The sequence below is a fragment of the Palaemon carinicauda genome, chromosome 42, assembly GCF_036898095.1.
Source record: "Palaemon carinicauda isolate YSFRI2023 chromosome 42, ASM3689809v2, whole genome shotgun sequence".
Classification (NCBI taxonomy): Eukaryota; Metazoa; Arthropoda; class Malacostraca; order Decapoda; family Palaemonidae; genus Palaemon; species Palaemon carinicauda.
Genome location: NC_090766.1, coordinates 52,962,905 through 52,984,129, shown reverse-complemented (window position 1 = coordinate 52,984,129; position 21,225 = coordinate 52,962,905). Strand labels below are relative to the sequence as shown.

The following is a 21,225-nucleotide window of genomic DNA, read 5'->3' as shown; positions in this document are numbered from 1 at the left end:
TCTTGGCAGCTACTCTACCGATTTATTTTTTTCTTGGCAGCTACTCTACTGATTTATTTTTTTTCTTGGCAGCTACTCTACCGATTTATTTTTTTCTTGGCAGCTACTCTACTGATTTATTTTTTTTCTTGGCAGCTACCAATTTATTTTTAATTGGCAACTACCAATTTATTTTTTTCTTGGCAACTACCAATTTATTTTTTTCTTGGCAACTACCAATTTATTTTTTTCTAGGCAGCTACCCTTCCAATTTATTTTTTCTTGGCAACTACCAATTTATTGTCTCTTGGCAGCTACGCTACCAATTTATATTTTCCTTGGCAGCTACCCTACCAATTTATTTTTTCTAGGCAGCTTCCCTCCCAATTTATTTTTTCTAGGCAGCTTCCCTACCAATTTATTTTTCTTGGCAACTACCAATTTATTTTTTCTTGGCAGTTACTCTACCGATTTATTTTTTTTCTTGGCAGCTACCAATTTATTTTTAATTGGCAACTACCAATTTATTTTTTTCTTGGCAACTACCAATTTTTTTTTTGGCAACTACCAATTTATTTTTTTCTTGGCAACTACCAATTTATTTTTTTCTTTGCAACTACCAATTTATTCTTAATTGGCAACTACCAATTGATTTTTTCTTGGCAGCTACTCTACCAATTTATTTTTTTCTTGGCAGCTTCCCTACCAAATTGATTTTTCTTGGCAACTACAAATTTATTTTTTCTTGGCAACTACCAATTTAATTTTTCTTGGCAGTTACGCTACCAATTTATTTTTTTCTTGGCAGCTGCCCTACCAATTTGTTTTCTCTTGACAGCCAGATTTATTATTCTCGACATGATTGGGTTTTGAGATAATAACATGTTGGTTTGTTATACCTTTTGAGACTAGCCACCCCCTCCCCCCTTCCTATTATGGGGATAGTGGTTCCCCTGGAGGCCTAGGCAGTGTGTATTAATCCCCATTCGCCCAATCAGCTTCCGCATTTAAAGAAAATAATAAGAAACGATTAACATGTATTAATGCCTTCAAAAATTTGGGGGGTTATCTAGTCAAGGACTTTAGCCCCCCTTGACACAACCTTCCGAATTTGAAAAAAAAAAACTATAGAAAAAACCTAAAAATCAAATAACCTAAAATTGAGACCATCTTGAACTCGCCGATAATGATATGGTGTTCCAATCATGATAACACGATTTAGGAGAAAAAATATGCTTTTATTTTACGACGTAAATTGGGTAATTTGGCATTGACCTAGATATTTGGAGTTTGGAATGCAATGCCCCGTTGGTTTAATGTGGTAATCTGTGCTCTTGACATGCTGTTTTTGCCCTGATGATGACCTTCCTGTGGCAGGAGTCATTTCGGGTATAAAGGTGATGCTTCGATTTGGCACAAATTTTCTGTCGATTTTTTTTTTTTCTGAGAGAGAAGTTGATGGATTGATTTTGGGGTCACCCTTTTTTAGTTGAGGTTTACCTCGCCGAGGGCTTCCGGAGAGAGAGAGAGAGAGAGAGAGAGAGAGAGAGAGAGAGAGAGAGAGAGAGAGAGAGAGATTCATTGATTCATTCATTCACTTATAGATTAGATTCAACCCTTCTTGGATTGAGCATTACCTTGTCAAGTTTTTTTCGGAGAGTGGGTGAACTAGAACATGTTTATATTATTAGTAGCCAAACTTCAACCCAAGTTTGATACTATAAGCCCAAAGACTTCAACAGAGGAATTAGCCTAGTGGGAAATGAAATAAGGAAACTGGTAGAAAAGTAATAGAATTTGAACTAAGACACCCGAGGGTCATGGTACAGAGGCTTTGGCATTATCCAAGACAAGAGAAGAATGATTTGATTTTTGATTGTCCTTCTCCTAGAACAGCTGCTTACTATAGCTAAAGAGTCTCTTCTACCCTTACCAATAGGGAAGTAGCCACTGAACAATTACAGTGCGGTAGTTAACCCCCCTTAAGCGAAGAAGAATTGTTCTGTTATCTCAGTTTCTTTTAGGTGTGTTAGGACAGAGGAGAATGTAGAAAGAATTGCAAAGAATAGGCAAAGGAAGAATTATCCGTAACCAGAGAGAGGGATCCAATGTAGTATTGTCGGGCTAATCAAAGGACCCAATAACTCTCTAGCGGTAGTATCTCAATGGGGGACTGGTGCCCTGGCCAGCCTACTGCCTTAAGAGGTCTACATTGAACAATATTGAATGAGTAGCCTCTTTGGTGTGACTTCTGTTTGTTGAATGATATGTCCTCGAATATTTCCATCAATCTTAGGACTCTGACTCAAGCTAGAATCCTACGCTTAAACTGATAGTTATTATTATTATTATTATTATTACGAGCTAAACTATAACCCTAGTTGGAAAAGCAGGATGCTATAAGCCCAAGGGCTCCAACAGAGAAAAATAGTTAAGTAACATTTTCTATTGTTCTTTAGACTCATCATTTCCCGGATTTTGTTAAAGATTAGTATTTTTGTATTGTATGTGATAAAGTTATTTTTTGCCCACTATTATTTCATATTTTGGCATTGCACAGCATATAAGACTTGTGACTCCATCACATGTCCTAACTTAATTTCAAGAATAACCTACGAAGTTAAGGCAATGAGTTAGTCTGCAAAATGTTATGATAGTCGTTTTCCTTTTTCAAATTGTATTAGTTTTACTACATTGATGATTATAATACAAATAAATCATCTGAAACTGCCGCACATTCTCTAATTGAAAGTAATTTAATATCTTGGCTTAAACATTTTTTCACCCGATTATTTGCCTTCTCAATTTATATTTCCGCCACCCCTTCTCATGCACTTCATTTCCACAATTTTTTTTTTATAACTGTAACCATTACCTTTGGAAGAGCTCCCCCTCTGAAATGCCGCATTTAATTGTACTTGATTGCTAATCTTTGCTCTGACTTTGTGAAAGAAGGAAGTCGCTCTGAAAACATCGGAGGTATTAAGACGAGGTTTTCTCTCACGTAGAGTATAATATTTGTACCGAGACAATCAACTGGGTTTTTCCCCGCAAGGTAAAATTCATCTCAATTCCAAGTGTAATTGGTTTAGAAGTCTGCTGAGGGTCTTCGTGTGGAAAGTTGAAGGCTAATTTTATTTCAAGCTAGGTCGTATATTTGCTAACACTAGGCATCCAAAAGACTGAAGATTGTAAGGCTTTCAGGAGGAAACTGAAGACTTTCTTGTTTTCTAAGTGCTTCGATAGTGTGGATTTGACAATAAACTAGCAATATGAGGTGTAAAATGTTTAATGCCTGGGAATATACACGATAAAATGAATTATGAAAAGTCCTATATAGAGTAGGGTTTCCCTGCAGTATACGACCTGAAATCGGTTCTCTAAAGAATGTTAATCTACGATAATGCGAACAATACGCATTGCGGAATGTTAAATGCTCCCAAAAGAACATCATAAAACGACCATGGGGGTTCTGTAGAGAGTAAGGTTCCCCTGCTGTGCATGACCAGAAAAGCACCCATTAAAAGTAAAATAACATGTTGTTGATTGTCATGGTGGTCTTTGATAAATTTCATGTAAAGGTTTGGAGATTGGAAATTTCTTTTAGTAAAAACTTCATAAACTATCATTGCATGTTTATGCCTCTGGATTTATTACTCAGTCGTTTTTAATACTGGCAATAAAGAAGGCAGAAGAGAAGAAACTGGATGTGGCAGAGATGAGAATGTTGAGATGGATGTGTGGGGTGACAAGAAGATATAAGATACGGAATGAGGTAATTAGGGGTACCACAGGAGTTAGAAAACTATCAGATAAGATCCAAGAAAGTAGACTGAGGTGGTATGGTCATGTCATGAGAAGAGATGAATAGTATATTGGGAGGAGGGTGATGGAAATGGAGGTACAGAGAACGAGAAGGAGAGGGAGACCAAAGCGAAGGTGGGCGGACTACTATCAAGGATGACCTTCGATCAAAGGGATTAACCGGTGATGAAGTGTGGGACAGAGGTAGATGGAGAAAGCTGGTCAGAAACATCGACCTCGCATAGAAGTGGGAGGAGATACAGACAAAGAAGATGATTATATCAACTTAAAAAAAATGCTATACATTATGCCCCTTTTGAGGGTTGTATGTGTATTACTTGACTGTATCCGTTTCTTCGAGATAAAATAATCCGTATCGTAACATTTATAACTTTATTGTAGGTTTTGTCGTTGCATGTGATTTAGTCCGATAAAAAGCAGCTGATATTTTGTATAATCACAAATGTGCCAAAGTTATCGACTCATTATTGTTATTAACATTTTTGTTATCGTTAATCTATCCCACCATTGTTTTTATGCTTTATGTTATCTTTGGTATAAATTTAAACATATATGCATTCACTTTGAGAATTAATGATTGGATACTATTAACAAGTAATGATAGTTAGCGAGTCAGTTTGAAGTAATCACGAGTAAGCCAACCTAAAGTCAGTGCAGATGGCAGTAGAAACTAAGCTTGAGGAGACGTCCTTTAAATGTAGACATTTATAACAATGACCTTTAAATATTGACGTACTGTACTACTCTACTGTCAATGAACTAGCGAACGTGCGTGTGTGCCTTCTTTCTGGGATATCAATTGGAGTTCCTTAATACCAAACGTGTAATATTAGAAAATATAGTTTTAACAAGCTTATCATTTATAAACGCAGCCAGTAGCTTTGTTATTATTATTATTATTATTATTATTATTATTATTATTATTATTATTATTTTTATTAGTATTATTATTATTATTATTATTGTTGTTGTTATTATTGTTATTATTATTAGCCAAGCTACAACCCTATTTGGAAAAGCAGGAAGATCAAACGGGGAAAATATCTGAGGAAAGGAAATAAGGAAACAAATAGAACAGTGGGCCTGAGTGTACTCTCAAGCAAGAGAACTCCAACTTAAGACAGTGGAAGGCCATAGTACAGAGGCTATGGCACTACCCAAGACGAGATTGAGCTTATATGCTAAAGTTTTAATGTGGAGAGGAGGGTAGATGATAATAATTTTAACTTGGAGGTTTTAAGATGAGGAAGAGATAATCCCTGTGGGTCTTTGCTTTAGTTTAAGTATAGTTCGGTTGGATTCCAGTAACACCAAATTTATTGTGTCATTATTCCTATTGTATTTTGTATAGATGTTTTTGCTTCATGATTTAGAGAACAGGATGATTATTTGTCTAGATAATTCTGACTTTTCATAATAGTAAACTTTTATCTCAATTAACTTACCCATATGAATGCACTTATTTTCTATTCTAATTTTAATACACTTCAAATGTCATGATAGTTTTATAGGGCAAGAAGTTGTCTCTGAAAGCAACAATAGAATTATCAAAAATCCTTCTCTCGATTTCATTAAGTGGAGCCGTAGTCTTCGCTAAACCTGAATGGAACAAATTACTCCAAACTTTAGTACTATTGATGGTTCTGAGAACGGTTGAATAAATTGGAGAACCCTTAAACATATATGAAATTGCATGAGTAGGTCAGAGCACTCTTGAGCTTGTTGGCGAATAAGTTGACATGTTTGAGAGCACGCGAGCATGTTTGGCAGCATGCGACATCTTCCTGGAACATGAAATCATTAGAAGCAGGAATAGAAATTGATCTAAATGCTACTGTTTAGACTTAAGAATTTAAAGTTACATGAATAAATAAGAAGGATGTGCAGGACAATTACAGAAAACGTTGGGGAGAAAAAAAAATTATTGGAGCACTGGTAAAGGGAAACTGAAATCCTGAATTAGGCCTATATATTGAATTAGATTAGTTTCTTGTATTTTTTTTATTTGTTAATTATGCAAAGTAATGGAAGGTATATTGCTATTTGATTAGCATGGTGGAGGAATGATCTGTAAACTAATCATAGGGTGAAATTTTTATGCTTTTGTACTGTACCATGAATCATTGCTTGTTAGAGGAATATCTCTCTCTCTCTCTCTCTCTCTCTCTCTCTCTCTCTCTCTCTCTCTCTCTCTCTCTCTCTCTCTTTTTGCAATAATGAAGAGATACTCCCACACAACACACACACACACACACACACACACATATATATATATATATATATATATATATATATATATATATATATATATATATATATATATAATAATAATAATAATAATAATAATATTAATAATTATGTCGTGCCTATGTCAATGGAAGATAATACATGGCCATAGACATGCCATAAAATGAGAATGACCTGGCCTTTCATTAGAAGGGGCTAGCGTTCGATCCCAAGTATGAGGTAGAAATTTATTTCTATTTGAACACGATGTTGTGTTGATATTTATCCATATTGACTCATTAGGGGTAATTTGAATGAATTACTACCAATTGTGTCACGTGGTGGCCCGGGGAAATCTGGTAAAAACTCGCTGGTAAAGAGACTGATGTCTCACCAGGTAAATCCTCGGACAGCTAGATTAGTGTCAGGTTCAGATTTCCTTTTATGGGCTCTCGTGGCATGGTTGGTTTCGACCTGGCCTTTCATTAGAAGGGGCTAGCGTTCGATCCCAAGTATGAGGTAGAAATTTATTTCTATTTGAACACGATGTTGTGTTGATATTTATCCATATATATATATATATATATATATATATATATATATATATATATATATATATATGATAACCTCATTATATGGCCTGCCTATGCCCATGAAAGATAATACATGGTCAGTAAGAATAACAGAACAGGTTCCTAGAGATTACAAAAGAAGCAGGGGAAGGAAGAGAAGACGAGGGATTGACGACCCAAGAAAATTTGCGGGTATCAACTAACATAGACCATAAACAGACGCCAGTGGAATAACATATCTAAGACCTTTGTCCTGCAGTGGACTAGTTACGGCTAATTAAGATGATGTATAAACTGTGTTGAAATTTACTAAGGGAGATGAAGTATAAAGATATTGGTTTTTCATCGCATGATTGATTTTAAACATATACGTGTCGCCACTTCTGCATTTGTCGGCGAGAGCCCCTTTGCAAACAAATGCATCTTGTCTGTAATTACCTCCCCCAACGAAGTTGGAAGGAGGTTATATTTTCGCCCTTGTTTGTGTGTGTGTTTGTTTTTAAACAGCTTCCTGTTCACAATTTTAATCGTAGAGTAATGATACTTGCAGGGATTAACTGTTATGTAAAAAGCTGGAAATGATTAATTTTTGGAAGGTCAAAGGTCACGGTGAAGTAAAATGTCCAATTGACGTAATCAACCCTAAGTTTGGACATCGTTGTCACAGAGACTTCATAATTAGTTCATATTTGAGTGTATGATAATCCACGCCAATTAATACATCTTAAGGTCAAAGGTCAAGGTCGAGCGAAAGGTCGAGAAATAAGCTGCCACGGCGGAGGTCTGCACTCGACTGAGTGCCCCTCTAGTTGTACCTGTTTTAAATGTATTTCTCTTTATACCGAGATAATTCGTAGAGTACGCACATCGTTCATTTTACTAATGAGTCATTAGGTTTGAAATTCCACGAATCAGGATGAGGAAAGTTGTCTTTGTACGTTATCGTAGGTTTGTTTTTCACTTTGTTTTGTGTATGTGCGATAAACGATTTTGTGATGCTAGTTAGTAACAAGGATAAAATGAGCTGTGGTAATTATTACAAAATTATTGTGAAGCGCAGACCTCCGCCGCAGCAGTTTCTTTCTCGACCTTTTGTTCGATCGTGACGACCTTATAGAAATTTAATAATTTCTGGATTTTTACACAGCAGTTAATCCCTTCAAGTTTCATTACTCTACGATTAAAATTGTTGCCCGAAAGCTGTTCACAAACACACACACACCCACACCCACACACACACACAAATAGGGGGTAAAACATAACCTCCTTCTAACTTCGTTTATTCTCGGGCTGTTAGACTGATTGCTTGGAACATTGAGAGAGAGAGAGAGAGAGAGAGAGAGAGAGAGAGAGAGAGAGAGAGAGAGAGAGAGTTACATTTTCTAGGAAGCGTCTCTTCAGAATATTGAGAGAGAGTCATATTTTCCAGGAAGCGTCTCCTCTTCAGAATATTGAGAGAGAGAGAGAGAGAGAGAGAGAGAGAGAGAGAGAGAGAGAGAGAGAGAGAGAGAGAGAGAGAGAGAGAGAGAGAGAGAGAGAGAGAGAGAGAGAGTTACATTTTCTAGGAAGCGTCTTTTCAGAATATTGAGAGAGTCATATTTTCCAGGAAGCGTCTCCTCTTCAGAATATTGAGAGAGAGAGAGAGAGAGAGAGAGAGAGAGAGAGAGAGAGAGAGAGAGAGAGAGAGAGAGAGAGTTACATTTTCTAGGAAGCGTCTCTTCAGAATATTGAGAGAGAGTCATATTTTCCAGGAAGCGTCTCCTCTTCAGAATATTGAGAGAGAGAGAGAGAGAGAGAGAGAGAGAGAGAGAGAGAGAGAGAGAGAGAGAGAGAGAGAGAGAGAGAGAGAGAGAGAGAGAGAGTCAGTCACATTTTCTAGGAAGCGTTTCCTCTCCAGATTATTGTCTGTTACACTTAAAATCTGTCGAGTACTAAATCGAATTACACAGCAGATATTATATTTTGGCTGCTGAAATCCAAACAACCGATATGGCTGTAGAATCTTTTAAAAAGTTCAAGGTTAGAATGTAAAGGGACTGAATTTTTTATTTAATTTGTGATAAAACTTCGTTATTTTTCCGTTTATTTTATGTTATTGTTATGAAAAACCTCTGACAGAATTAGCTTTTGTTTTTCTTAGAGTAACTTGAGTCATTTACCTTGTAAGCCTTTCTATTTTCACCCTTTTCATTCACTGTATGATTGTTATCAGAACTTCACAGTCTCGGTTCTCGGGTGCCACTCCCTGGTACACCAAATCACTCATGGGAAAACTCGTTCTCTCTCTCTCTCTCTCTCTCTCTCTCTCTCTCTCTCTCTCTCTCTCTCTCTCTCTCTCTCTCTCTTCAGGGAAGTGAATACATTCCAGGATTTCTTTTATTTAAAATTTTCTTTACTTTGTTGCTCTCATAAGCTTTTGTATTAATTTATCTCTCTCTCTCTCTCTCTCTCTCTCTCTCTCTCTCTCTCTCTCTCCTCTCTCTCTCTCTCTCTCTCATCAGAGAAGTAAATACATTCCAGGATTTCTTTTATTCAAGATTTTCTTTACTTTGTTGCACTCATAAGCTTTTGTATTAATTTATCTCTTGACATATTTTATCTTATTCTAATAAGAAAATTTTATCACCAACTGATAACTAAACACCGTGGGACTCTTTCACAGTGATTATCTGAACAAGGAAACACACATATCTTCCTCTGCTCTTTCAGGACCCAGCCTCCTTCCCTCCCTCTACTCCGCTAACCTCACCCACCTAGACAATTCACCAACACCTGCCCCACCTCCACAGCCTCCGGTCCTGTGATGTCACACCCTCTCTTGACCTCAACTTCCTCCAACCCTCCCTCCTTCTCAGCTCACCCCCATTCACATCTCCCCCTCTTAAGTCTTCCCCCCTTGCCCGTGCCATCTCCATTACTATTGTCGTCAGGAATTCTAGGTTAAAACTCTCCCCTTGCTTCATGTTTAGGATGCTGTATATTAACTGCACGGGATTTAAAACTCTGTTCACTGCAGAATCTGTTTCTCGATTATATTACTTCATTAGATTAGTTATGATTTTGCCTTTGAAAGTACTTCGTTAATTATCTTTGTTAAAAGTTTTTTATATTTTTTTTCTCTGATAGTACATACAAGCATGTCTGTTATAAGTTTTTTTTTATACATTTTCTTTAATTTTTCTCTGATAGTACATACAAACATGTGAATGCACTTAGAAAAGTTTTTTTTTTTTTTTTTTTGGCAGTCCATGAAAACAAGTGAATGCACCTGTGTGTGTGTTTTTTTTTTTTTTTTTTTTTTTTTTTTTTTTTTTTTTTTTTGCATGCACTCTGCAAGTCAACTGATTGCACGCTGGCAGAGTTCATTGAGCCTGCGATGCACAGGCAAACGCAGGAATGCCAGCCGCTGTGAACTTGGCCCAAAAAGGCTCGGTGCAAAGGTATGCATTCACGGCTCTCTCGTGTTATTGTTAAGCACAGAGGTTCTTGCGCCCTGTCGGATGCCTAGTTGTAGCGTTTCTCGGGGTTTCTCGGGCAAGTTTCGTGCAGTATCCCCCTCGGGAGTTTAATTCTGCTAACGCCTCCTCCCTCGTGTCGCCTGAAGACACACCACAGCTCTTGGATTCAATCCCGTGGGGATCCCTGCGGTATAGGAATTCCTTTGTTTAAACAGATAGATTTATGTGAATTAGATCTCTCTCTCTCTCTCTCTCTCTCTCTCTCTCTCTCTCTCTCTCTCTCTCTCTCTCTCTCTCTCTCTCTCTTATATATATATATATATATATATATATATATATATATATATATATATATTTTATATATATTTATATATATAAATATATATATATATATGTATTATATATATATATGTGTATATATATATATATATATATATATATATATATAATGTATTTATGTATATATATACGTATTTATATATATATATATATATATATATATATATATATATATATATATGTATGTATGTATTTATGTATATATATAAATATAAATAAATGTAAATAGTTTTGCTCTCTCTCTCTCTCTCTCTCTCTCTCTCTCTCTCTCTCTCTCTCTCTCTCTCTCTCTCTCTGTCATATATATATATATATATATATATATATATATATATATATATATATATATATATATATATATATATATATATATATATATATATATATATCTATAGTTTTGCGCACGCGCGGAAGACCTGCAAGAATGTATTGTAGGCCTTTACTTACACCAAGGGCTGTTTTCCGGGTCCTATCACATAGTATTATTATTATTATTATTATTAGCTAAGCTACAACCCTAGTTGGAAAAGAAAGATGCTATACTGTATGCCCAAGGGAAACCGTGTGCCCTACAGGGCGTAAAAGATATGTTTGTAGTATACAGTCTTAGGTATTTAGAGTACCAGTGCGTATTCCGTAATTAATTGTCAAAACCACATTATCGAAGAACTTAGAAAACATGTCTTCAGTTTCTTTTTGAAAGTCTTAATATCTTCAGTCTTTCGGATGTCTAGTGTTTTCATTTTGATTCTGCAGATACTCGCGTGTAAAGGCCACTACACACAATCAATTTTTTGGTTAATTAATTGATATAAATTTATTAACGTCAATGAATTGATGGAGAAATTGACCGTGTGTAGGGGACATTGATATCAATTTAATTGAAACAATTTCATTAAATCAATTCATTGAGAGATCAAAGATCCTTTGATATTTATTGATGGGTCTTCAATAAAATTCGTCAAGAGCAAGCACTATTCCTAGAGCCACTGATGCTTTCATCTCGAAGTTATGAATCAAACTGAAAATTGAAGTAAAATCATTGACCGTGTGTACGCACTGTGATTTCCTCAATTTCATTGTCGTCAATAAATTGATATCAATTAATTGACGAAAAAACTGATCGTGTGTAAGGGTCTTAAGACTTTGTATTGATGTTTTATACAATTATACAAAAGTAAATCTTCCTTTACCGATCTTAATAGCATAAGGATATAGCCGTATTGTCTTGTGCCTTACTATAACGAACTAAAGGCATTATTTTACGTTTTTTTACCTAAGGGGCTATGCCATTTCACGTAACTCAAAATCAACATTTATAATAAGTATTTGTGAAACGAACATGTGAACATTTTATTCGGGTTCTGTTTTCGGTAATGGAACTGAAAAAATAATGAAGTTTAATACTTACAATTATGTCACGTGCTGTATGGATGAGCGAATCTGTTTTTATCTGCAGGAATAGCCTTTTTGTAATCTGCCCAAAGAGAGATTAGTTCACCAAACTTTCAACGGGGCTCCACAAAGAACTAAAGAGTTGGAAAACCCAGGCCTACATGGCTATGGCTGAGGATTATAAAACCCATTGAAACTTTCTGTGACATTGGTGACTTAGTTAAAATATAAACAAGTGAAACATCTTTTAAAATCACCTAAAACATATCAAGATGGTATTCATTACCTCCGCTTTTGCTCTTGTTTGTCTGTGAACTACTTCCTGGCCTCAAGTTTAATCATAAAGTAGGGGAAATTTCAGGGATTATTATTATTATTATTTTTTTTTTTTTTTGGTGAGACGTGGAAGGGATTCTATTTTTAAAGTCCTAGGTCAAAGGTCAAGGTCGAGCAAAAGGTCGACCGAATTAACCCCAATCTTAACCCTAAGTCTGCACATGGTTGTCACACACACACTTCAAATATGCCTAGGGTCTAAATTGATTCTGGGAAAGATAAGCTGGTTTCGAGAGAGATAAACTGCCTTGGTGGAGGTCTGCACTCTGAGTGCTTTTCCAACTAGGGTGGTAGCTTGGCTAGTAATAATAATAATAATAATAATAATAATAATAATAATAATAATAATAAATGTCTTGATAAGGAATTTCCAATCAATATCAACAAGCTAGGGTTTGTTTGGTTTTGAAAGATTTTGCTATATCGGAAGTTTTGTTGAATTCACCACTGTCACTGAGAGATTTAAAGTAGGTAGAGTAAATAAGACATTGATTTATATTTAATGATCTAAATTAATATTTATCTTTGGAACTCCTCTGCAGAAGTACTATTTAAGAGTTCTCTTGCTTGAAGGTACATTCAGGCAAACTATTCTATCTGTTTCCTTATTTCCTTTCCTCACCAAGTTATTATTTTTCCCTGTTAGAACCCTTTGGCTTATAGCATCCTGCTTTTCCAACTAGGGTTGTAGCTTAGTTAGTAATAATAATAATAATAGTAATAATAATAATGATAAAAATAATATTAATAATAATGATAAACCTCATATCAATTACGACTTTCACTGGAATAAATATGAATTCTATTAAATAGATTTATTTTAACATGATCCTCCTATATATTCTAAAATGTTCTCCATTGATTTCCAGCCTGGAAGAGAAGTGGAGCAGCGGCAGTAGCGCCGCCCACCGGAGCGAAAGACCCTCGGTATCTTCGTTAGCTTCCACGGCATCGCCTTCTGCAGATGAGAGCGACTCCGGTTTCCATGGTTACAGGTCAAGAAGATACAGATCCCCAGATGGTAGATCCTTAGATGAGGTAAAGCCCTATTGAGCAAATGTCTGGTTTGTAATGGTTTGAGCGAGGAATTGTTCAAAGTTCATGACTGCATATTTAAAGGTATACTCACGTTAGAAATATTTCCAGAACAGAAGTTCAAAATTGCAGCAAATTTTTTCATGTTGAATAGGTTGATATAAGTCTCTCTTCATGGTTTATATATGACTGAACTGTTTTAACATTACTGATCTAAAAGTATTTTTTATTTATCATTACTTCTCATGTACAGTATAGTTTATTTCCTTATTTCCATTCTTCACTGGGCTATTTGCCCTTCAATTTTTGATTCAACAAAAAATAACCTGGTAAAGAAAGTCCTTCAGAGAGCGTTGATATAACGTTAAAAAATGCTAATTTGCCTGGTAACATGAACAATTTTATTAACTACAGTTTTTGAGATATATTTATAGCTTTGATTATACTGTACAGTATACTGACACAGTTAATACAGTACTCTTTTTAAATGTAATTCAAGGGAAATTTTTAAAAGTTATCTGGTAGAAATTGAGGGTTTTGAGCTAGAATTGCCCTCTTTTGCACTTGTCCTCATAGCCCCTATCATTTTCCAGGCCAGTGAATCATCACGCTTGCAAGGCGATCGTTTGAATGTATCCTGCGACTCATCAGTTAATTTACGACCTGGTGATCGTCAACCTCTGTATGCTAACGCCCCACCAAAGCCCAAAAGATTAAATTCCTCTCGAGATTACAGTACATCTCCTGAACATTCCCCGGAGCGAAGTAAACGAGATCCACGAACTTACACTGATCATGGTGGCGGCACTGAGGTTACAGATGGCAGAAATTTACATTATCACCCTCCAGCAGCTGAACGAAGGACACCAGATGCCTACGGAGTAACGGCTGGAGGTGGCCGTGGAGATTATGAAGATGTTTATGGTGACAGTAACGGGTCAAACCCCATGGCTCAAAGCCCGCTGCGAAGGCCTGATCAACGAGATTCTTTTGCCTCTTCAAGGAGTGGAGGAACTAGGTTGTCAGAGGAACTTCAGCTATCTGAGTCACTAAGACCAGATTTCAGAGGCCAGGACGACACACTTCCACGCATGTCACATTCTAACTCTCATCACCACCATCGCCAGGGGCCACCTAGACCACATAGTGCCGATTTTCTTGAATACGACAGAAAGCACGGCAACGAGATGTGGTCCTATAGACGTGGCAGTGGTGGGGATCTTCCAAGGCCAAATGAGATGAGACCAAAGTCTTCTGTTGGGCATGGTGACTTAGATCACTGGTCTGAGGAGAACTATGCTCAGAAGATGCGCCAGTCATCGCTCTATCATACTCACATGCACAGTAGGTCATCAAGATGTTCTCCAGCAGGGAGAGGGGAAAGTCCATCAAGTGATCATCATTCTTTGCATAATTCTCATAGTGTTGCTCAAAGGATACCACCTGCAGGAGCTGCAACACCTGACTTATATACCCCACACAAGCCCTCGGGCACTTTGTCTCCTTCAAGCACTACCAATAGTTTAAGACGTGGTGCAGTTTTAGATGGAAGGCACCACCAAAGACCAGAGCCCATTCAGGACTTCAGAGCAGATTCTGCTAAGGTTGAACCCCGGCAGGATTCAAGGTATCCACGTAGACAAGATATGAGACAAGATCCCTCACAAGATCCTTATAAATCTCGTAACCACGATGACTCGTTTTCTAGGTATGAACCTTCTCCTAACTCATCGTTGAACAATGTTCCAACACCACCTGGCAGTAGCTGTCATAACAGTATATCTCCAAATGAAAGTCTTAATAACAGTTTCTTGAGATCGGCATCGGCAAGATTACCCCGTCAAAGACTCCAAGATGATGTCATGAACATGTCTCTACCAGATGATGGCTCAGATGGTGACAGCAAAAAGATGCAACAGGTTTGTTTTAGCACTTATTTAGTTATTCTTTATATCGGTTGTGATAAAAGTTAGATAAACCTTTCATTATTCCATAAATGTTGTATACCTTGTAACAGATGAGCTGTGAAACCATTACAGTAGTAAAAACTAGTAATATTGAGTTATAGTTTTTCCTTGACTAGTCAATACAGTTTGAGATTTGATCCTGGGTCTTTTCCTAGACTAAATAATCTGGTATATTTTCCATCCATTTTTCTCTTCCTGTTAACATCATATAACTAAATGGTGAGAAGTTGTACTTTCTCAGTTTATATTGTGGTTTTTCACATGACACTTGATAATTTTCAACTACACGAAATCTCGCTAGTAGGTTGTACAGTATTACCTTTTTCTCCACTTACTGAGGTTTTCTTATTATGAGACATTGTTCATACCATAGCAAGTGGCTGTTACACAAATGCAATGTAAGAAGAAATAGGGAACTGGTTTTTGAAACAAAATACTATTACTGTATGTATAATTGATCTTTTCTTTATATCGGTCACTCTAAGAAATTCATGTTTCCCATTTTAGTTTTAGGGCAATTTTTTCCTTTCTCATTCTTCTGACTTTATTCTCAGCTTCCAATTGCCTCCTCGTGATAACAGCTATGTTATTTTGAAAGCAGAAAGAATTGTTTCTCGGTACCAAAAACCCTGACCTTGGGATGCCAGATAATGAATAGTTCTTAGCCTCATTTACTGAGCCATGGATCCCCTTTCTCTTAAACTTTCTCACCTAAACATCGGGGTATTGACTGCTGTTCATGCTTTCATACCATCTGAGAATGACTGTCTTGAAGCTTCATATTTTTTCTTAGTACTGAATTGTTCTGTGCTGAAAATTACCAGCCAAAATTATATTAATGCATAACATGAAAGAAACTACTTTTCTCTAAAGTGTTTTCTTCTTTTCAGAGAGAAGAATCCATGAAGAGATTACTAGAATGGAAGCAAAGAATGTTGCAGTCCCCACTTACACGTAAAAGTTCTCCTCGTCCTGATGCCTCTACCACTCCTCAAATGTGTGCAAATAGTGAAGCTTACAAACAACAAGTGAGTATTGCTATATAAAAGAACAATGTTTCCCTGTAAAACCTATTGTGAAATGGAATGTAATTTTTTTCCACTCTAGGTTTTTCTGTGGTTGCTGGTATGTTTGTCTTTGTAGGAATCATGGTGCAAAAGCATCAAAGTAATATTTTATATAAATGTCGAACAGTTGGACCTCCACGCGTTTTATATGGTTTCAGTTTTTCGTATGAAAACAGTAAGCTATTGAAGATTTATGAGGTCTCCAATATTAAATTGAATACTGTTTACAAAAAAATAAACTAGTGTTGTTCACTGTGTGAACTGTATTAAATATTACATGAACGACAAGAGAAAACTTTCTCCTGTGTGTTTTGATCATTATACTGCATTGCAAAGCTTTGAGTGTGTAAAAATTTTCACTATCAGAAATACAGTCAAGCCTTCAAATGCTACTAGAGGAAAGGGGAAAAATCTGGCAACTACTGAATGTAAAAATACCATACAGTACTCCAATCGCGCCGAAGAGAATAGAAAAATCTGATGTAAAAAATATCCAATAGATCTCTAAGGGTTGAATGACAACTGAATTGATCCTTTGACCAGCAGCATAGTACCTGTGTTTTTCTATTCTTTCTTGTAATAACTTTTTGGCCTGCTTTGCAACTTCATGAATGCATGTCTAATTTGGCATGCTACTTCTATGAATAAATTTTCATACCAAAACATTTTCTAAAAGGTACCCTTTCTTCCAAATCAATTTCTTTTTCACTTTTTTACTAGCCTTTTTGTTATTCATTGAATGAACATTAATTTAGTTCATCTTAACCCAAGCTTTAGATTATTTTCGTATGTGTAATATTTGTGTCCTAGAGTTCAATTAATTGAAATCTGACTACAGCCCTTTTTCTCTACAGATGAGGTTTTGCATGAAATTTTCAAGTTTTGAGTTTGGGCCAATTCTGGAATCCATTAATATGAAATATTTTAAAAATATGTATCAGTGGAAAGAAAATTTATTCTGCTATATGATACTGTGTGTTTTAAAAGTCCTATCCTTAATAGTTTTTGGGCTAAGTTGAGTTAATGAAAATTTCCAAAAGAAAAAGTTCCTTGAACTGTAGTGCCAAATTATTTGTTGAGGTATTGGTGTTCAAAGGGTTGATAAACAAAGAACCCCATTGACACTCAAAAACAAAATCAGGAATCATTTACCCTTATTTTGCAACACAAAGAGAACCTAATGGTTACTTTTATTCTTTATTTGAAATGGTTCATTCAGTGTTTTATGCTTATGTGAAAGAAATATTGGGTCAAGAAACTTGATAAATAAAACTCGATACACAATAAATTATAGAGAATGCTATCCTGAAGGTATTGTATATGAAGATGAAGAATGCTTTGATTATTTTAAAATAAATGCATCCTCTTGTGTAATTGAAGGTATCATGTTCTTTTGTACTTGCCTTTTGAATGAGTAATAATTCAATTGGTCAAGGACACCTGCCCTGTGTTGATCACATTGGGATAGCCATTGATGCTGATCCTAATCTGGATATCAGCCTAATAGATAAAAGAGGTTTAGTTAGGTATTTGAAATGAACAAAATCAAAAGGAGAAACATGCAATATAATTCTTGGATGGAGAAACAGCGCAAAAGTTTTACATATCTTTCAACTACTTTTTGATAAATCAAGAGAGATAGACAGAGAGAGGTGAGAGAAAGCAAATTTTTTCCCATTGCTATTATTATTTATATTTTTATTTCAACATTATTTATGAGGTTAGACATAATAACTTCTCGTGGCTCAATCTGTCCAATAATCCTTCCTTCTGAACTTATATTAGGTCTAGTTCTTCATCTATCTCTCTTGTTCAGGATTTCATGGAATTTTTAACAGATATGCACCTTTCTACTTCACTGTTACTTTTCTGACCAACTGCTCTTCACCCCTCTTACTGTATGTATGTCCAAACCATCTCACTCTTTGAGGTTACAATTTTTTTTTTTTTTACAAGAGACCTGTTTTGACTGAAACACTTTCGACTTTTTTCTCCAAATGTTTTGATACCAGATTTTCCATGAAGAAGCCTTTTGTTGTTTGGTGATACTAGCCCATTCAAAGCAGATTTCTCTCTTGATATATTCTCACAAGATGGGTAGCCAAACATTTTCCATCACTGCCTATATTTGTTTCATCTCAGTACTGGGCAATTCTCTCATTATGCTTTCAAGTTGCTGTCTGACCATGTGATGAATATTGACAATATGATTTAATACTTTAGTCAACTGCAAATGTCATACTGTATATGTAATGTGTACTGATAGGCTTCAGGAGCTCTAAGGTCTGGTTTTCATATTTGATCCTTACAAACCCAGCAATTATGAATTGCCTCGATTCTGTGCAATGGCTTTCAAGTTTTGCCAACTAGTAATGCTCATGAACAAAAAAATTCTAGTCAGTATATCTAGAATCCCCAAAAGATGCCTCTATCATTAGTCATTCTTTTTGGTGACTGAACTTTCTATGATTCTATTTCTTTAATTTAGATTTTTTGTTATAGATTCCAAATGAGGGTCTTATACTGGTAATTATTGTGTTAGTGCTATGCATTGATACCATTGTCCCAAAATTGTCTTTGGCAGGGAGAAACTTTATTATTGGATATGATAGCTTCAATATCTGATGGTAGATGAAAAAGCTATTAATTCTATGTCATTAATAAATTAATGGTAAATTTTCATATTTAACTTGTGTTTTCGATGGCCTAGGTGTATGTATTATCATATAAGCTTGAGGCTATGGATGCTTGTTTCTCAACATGTCATACCTCAGATGCTGAACTTTGCAGCTTATTAAAAGCAAACAATTACTGGTGTATTCATCATTCCCTGAGTTACACAATGTTTGAGAACACTTCTCTGCATGTCACACACAGTATTAATTCAATATCATTGTCCTTATCATCAAATGTTTTGAATGAACTCATCCTTTTATGTGGGTCAAATGTATTCTCAATGTTTTACTGTGTTTGCTTCCAAAAATACCTGTAGTAAGGTAGAAGTGAATCTTTGGTTTGTAAATTGTGAACCAATGACATTGGTGAAAGAATTTAATATTTTATGCAAAAGAGGTTCCTTGAAATATAGCTTACACAGTACTGGACTCTTATAAAAAAAAAAATTGCTGTGAAGTTAGCTAACTAATACAGTATACTCAATTGCAACGAGAAATTGATGATAAGGTGGATTCATCCACTGATGCCACATTAACACAGGTCACTAGCTTGCCTCCTTTCTCCAACTCTGATCCACTTCTTTGCCCTCTATCTCTTGTCTTTCTTTCACCCTCTATGTTTCTGTATAAATTGGTGTATTTCAAAAATTGTATTGGAAAATTATTCTAAATAGTTCCACTCCACCATTTAGGTAAAATTCAAGGCGAGTTTACTGTATAAAGGTTTCCTCCCATCCTAAACGTGGTAGTATATGAGCGGGGGCCCCTCCTACGCTCATGTTGCTGCTAAGAGCTCTGTGACATTTACACTCTCGTGATAGACTTATTCCCTGCTTCAAAGTCACTATATGGCCACCTTCATATCCAAGAGAGAAAGAGAAATGTTGGAAATACACCAATTTATATAGAAGCAAAGATAATTTTGGAAATGCACCAATTTACATAGATGGAGAGAGGGAGAGAAAGAGAGAGGGGGTGGTTGGAGAGCTGGCTGGTGATCTGTAGGGATGTGGAAACAGCCGGGAGATTCGTCAAAAACCACCGTTCCTTATTGTCTATTTCTTGCTGTGTTTTGTACAGAAGTAGCAGCTTTTCAATGTAATCAGTGAGAAGATTTTGTTGTTTAATGTGTTATATGTTATCTTTTTTCATGTTACTAATTGCCGGTACTTTACTGTGTATTGGTTAAGCACAGAAAATTTTGAATTGAGACGAGTGGTAGATCTGTATGAATGGAAAAGGGAATCTTAAAATTTACTTTTGGAGTGGGCACAATTGTATAAAGATTATCATTCAAGTAATAAAACAAAAAGATTCCTTACATTTCATTATGATAGTAGATTTTGTATAAACTGCTGTACTTTTAATGATTGTTGTATCAAATGGTAATAAAGATTCTGCTTTCATATAGTTAATTTCCCTTTGTTTTATATTTTCACTGTTCAATTCATATCTTTCATAGATTTTTTTATTTTATATTTTACCCTGATTATGCTATAATGTCTTCATCTTTTGTTAAAATTTTCACCAAAATATAACTTAATGTATTTTACCATGCAGCTTCCCATTGGTTATATCTTGTCATAGATTTAGAATTTTACTACAGATAAGGTGTTCATTATCTTAAGGTAAACATGAACTTTAAGCTTGAAGATTTAGATAAATTTTAATGTTTTTATCAAGTCTTTTGAATTGCAGGTTTTGAATGAACTTGTGACTCAGGAAGCAAGAACTAAAGGAGTGCATGGTCACTCTCATTCGCAAAGCCTCCTCAGTGGCGCAGAATTTGTTCAGAAAGGATCGCAAGGTGCTGTGGGGGGACTTCCCCATCAGTATTCTCCTACCCCTGTGTCGGGTAGAGGGGGAATTACCCAAGAAGGATGGATGCCCGGGGAACATTCGAATTATCGAGCATCTGCGTTACAAAGCCATCCCAGTCAGTCTCCCGATTATCCGTCTTCTCGAATACCTAACGAGCGGCCTGCCCCCCAAGGGGGCTCCTCGCAACCAGGCTCAGACAGCGGAGGTAGCAGTAAAAGACGTGAAGGTAGAAGGGAAGCCTCCCGAACTAGACATATCAGTGGAGGTGACTCCAGGCGTTCGACCTCTGCTTCGAGGTACAACAGTTACTCGTCTGATGAAGAGGGTGAGTACAGATTACCTTGTTTTCTAATATTCTATTTAGTAGTAGTTCAACAAGTACTTTGCTGTCCAGTTTAAATGTTACAGATAATGTAAAATAATGTATAATGTCATGGATAATGAATTATTGTGTTGTATTTGTCTTTGATTTACTCTTGAATTTTTGTTTACTTCTTGTATTTTAAACTTGTACCTCATATCCTGAAAAG

General features: G+C 35.9%; 1 protein-coding gene across 1 annotated transcript in view; it reads left to right on the top strand.

The window, feature by feature from the left end:
- LOC137633155 (uncharacterized) overlaps window positions 1-21,225 on the top strand; it is a 619,863-nt gene that overhangs the window by 378,362 nt on the left and 220,276 nt on the right. Inside the window, exons 8-11 of the mRNA XM_068365313.1 lie at window positions 13,000-13,168; window positions 13,759-15,084; window positions 16,023-16,160; window positions 20,573-21,020. Of these exons, the coding sequence (XP_068221414.1) occupies window positions 13,000-13,168; window positions 13,759-15,084; window positions 16,023-16,160; window positions 20,573-21,020 (2,081 nt within the window). The remainder of the gene's footprint in view (window positions 1-12,999; window positions 13,169-13,758; window positions 15,085-16,022; window positions 16,161-20,572; window positions 21,021-21,225) is intronic.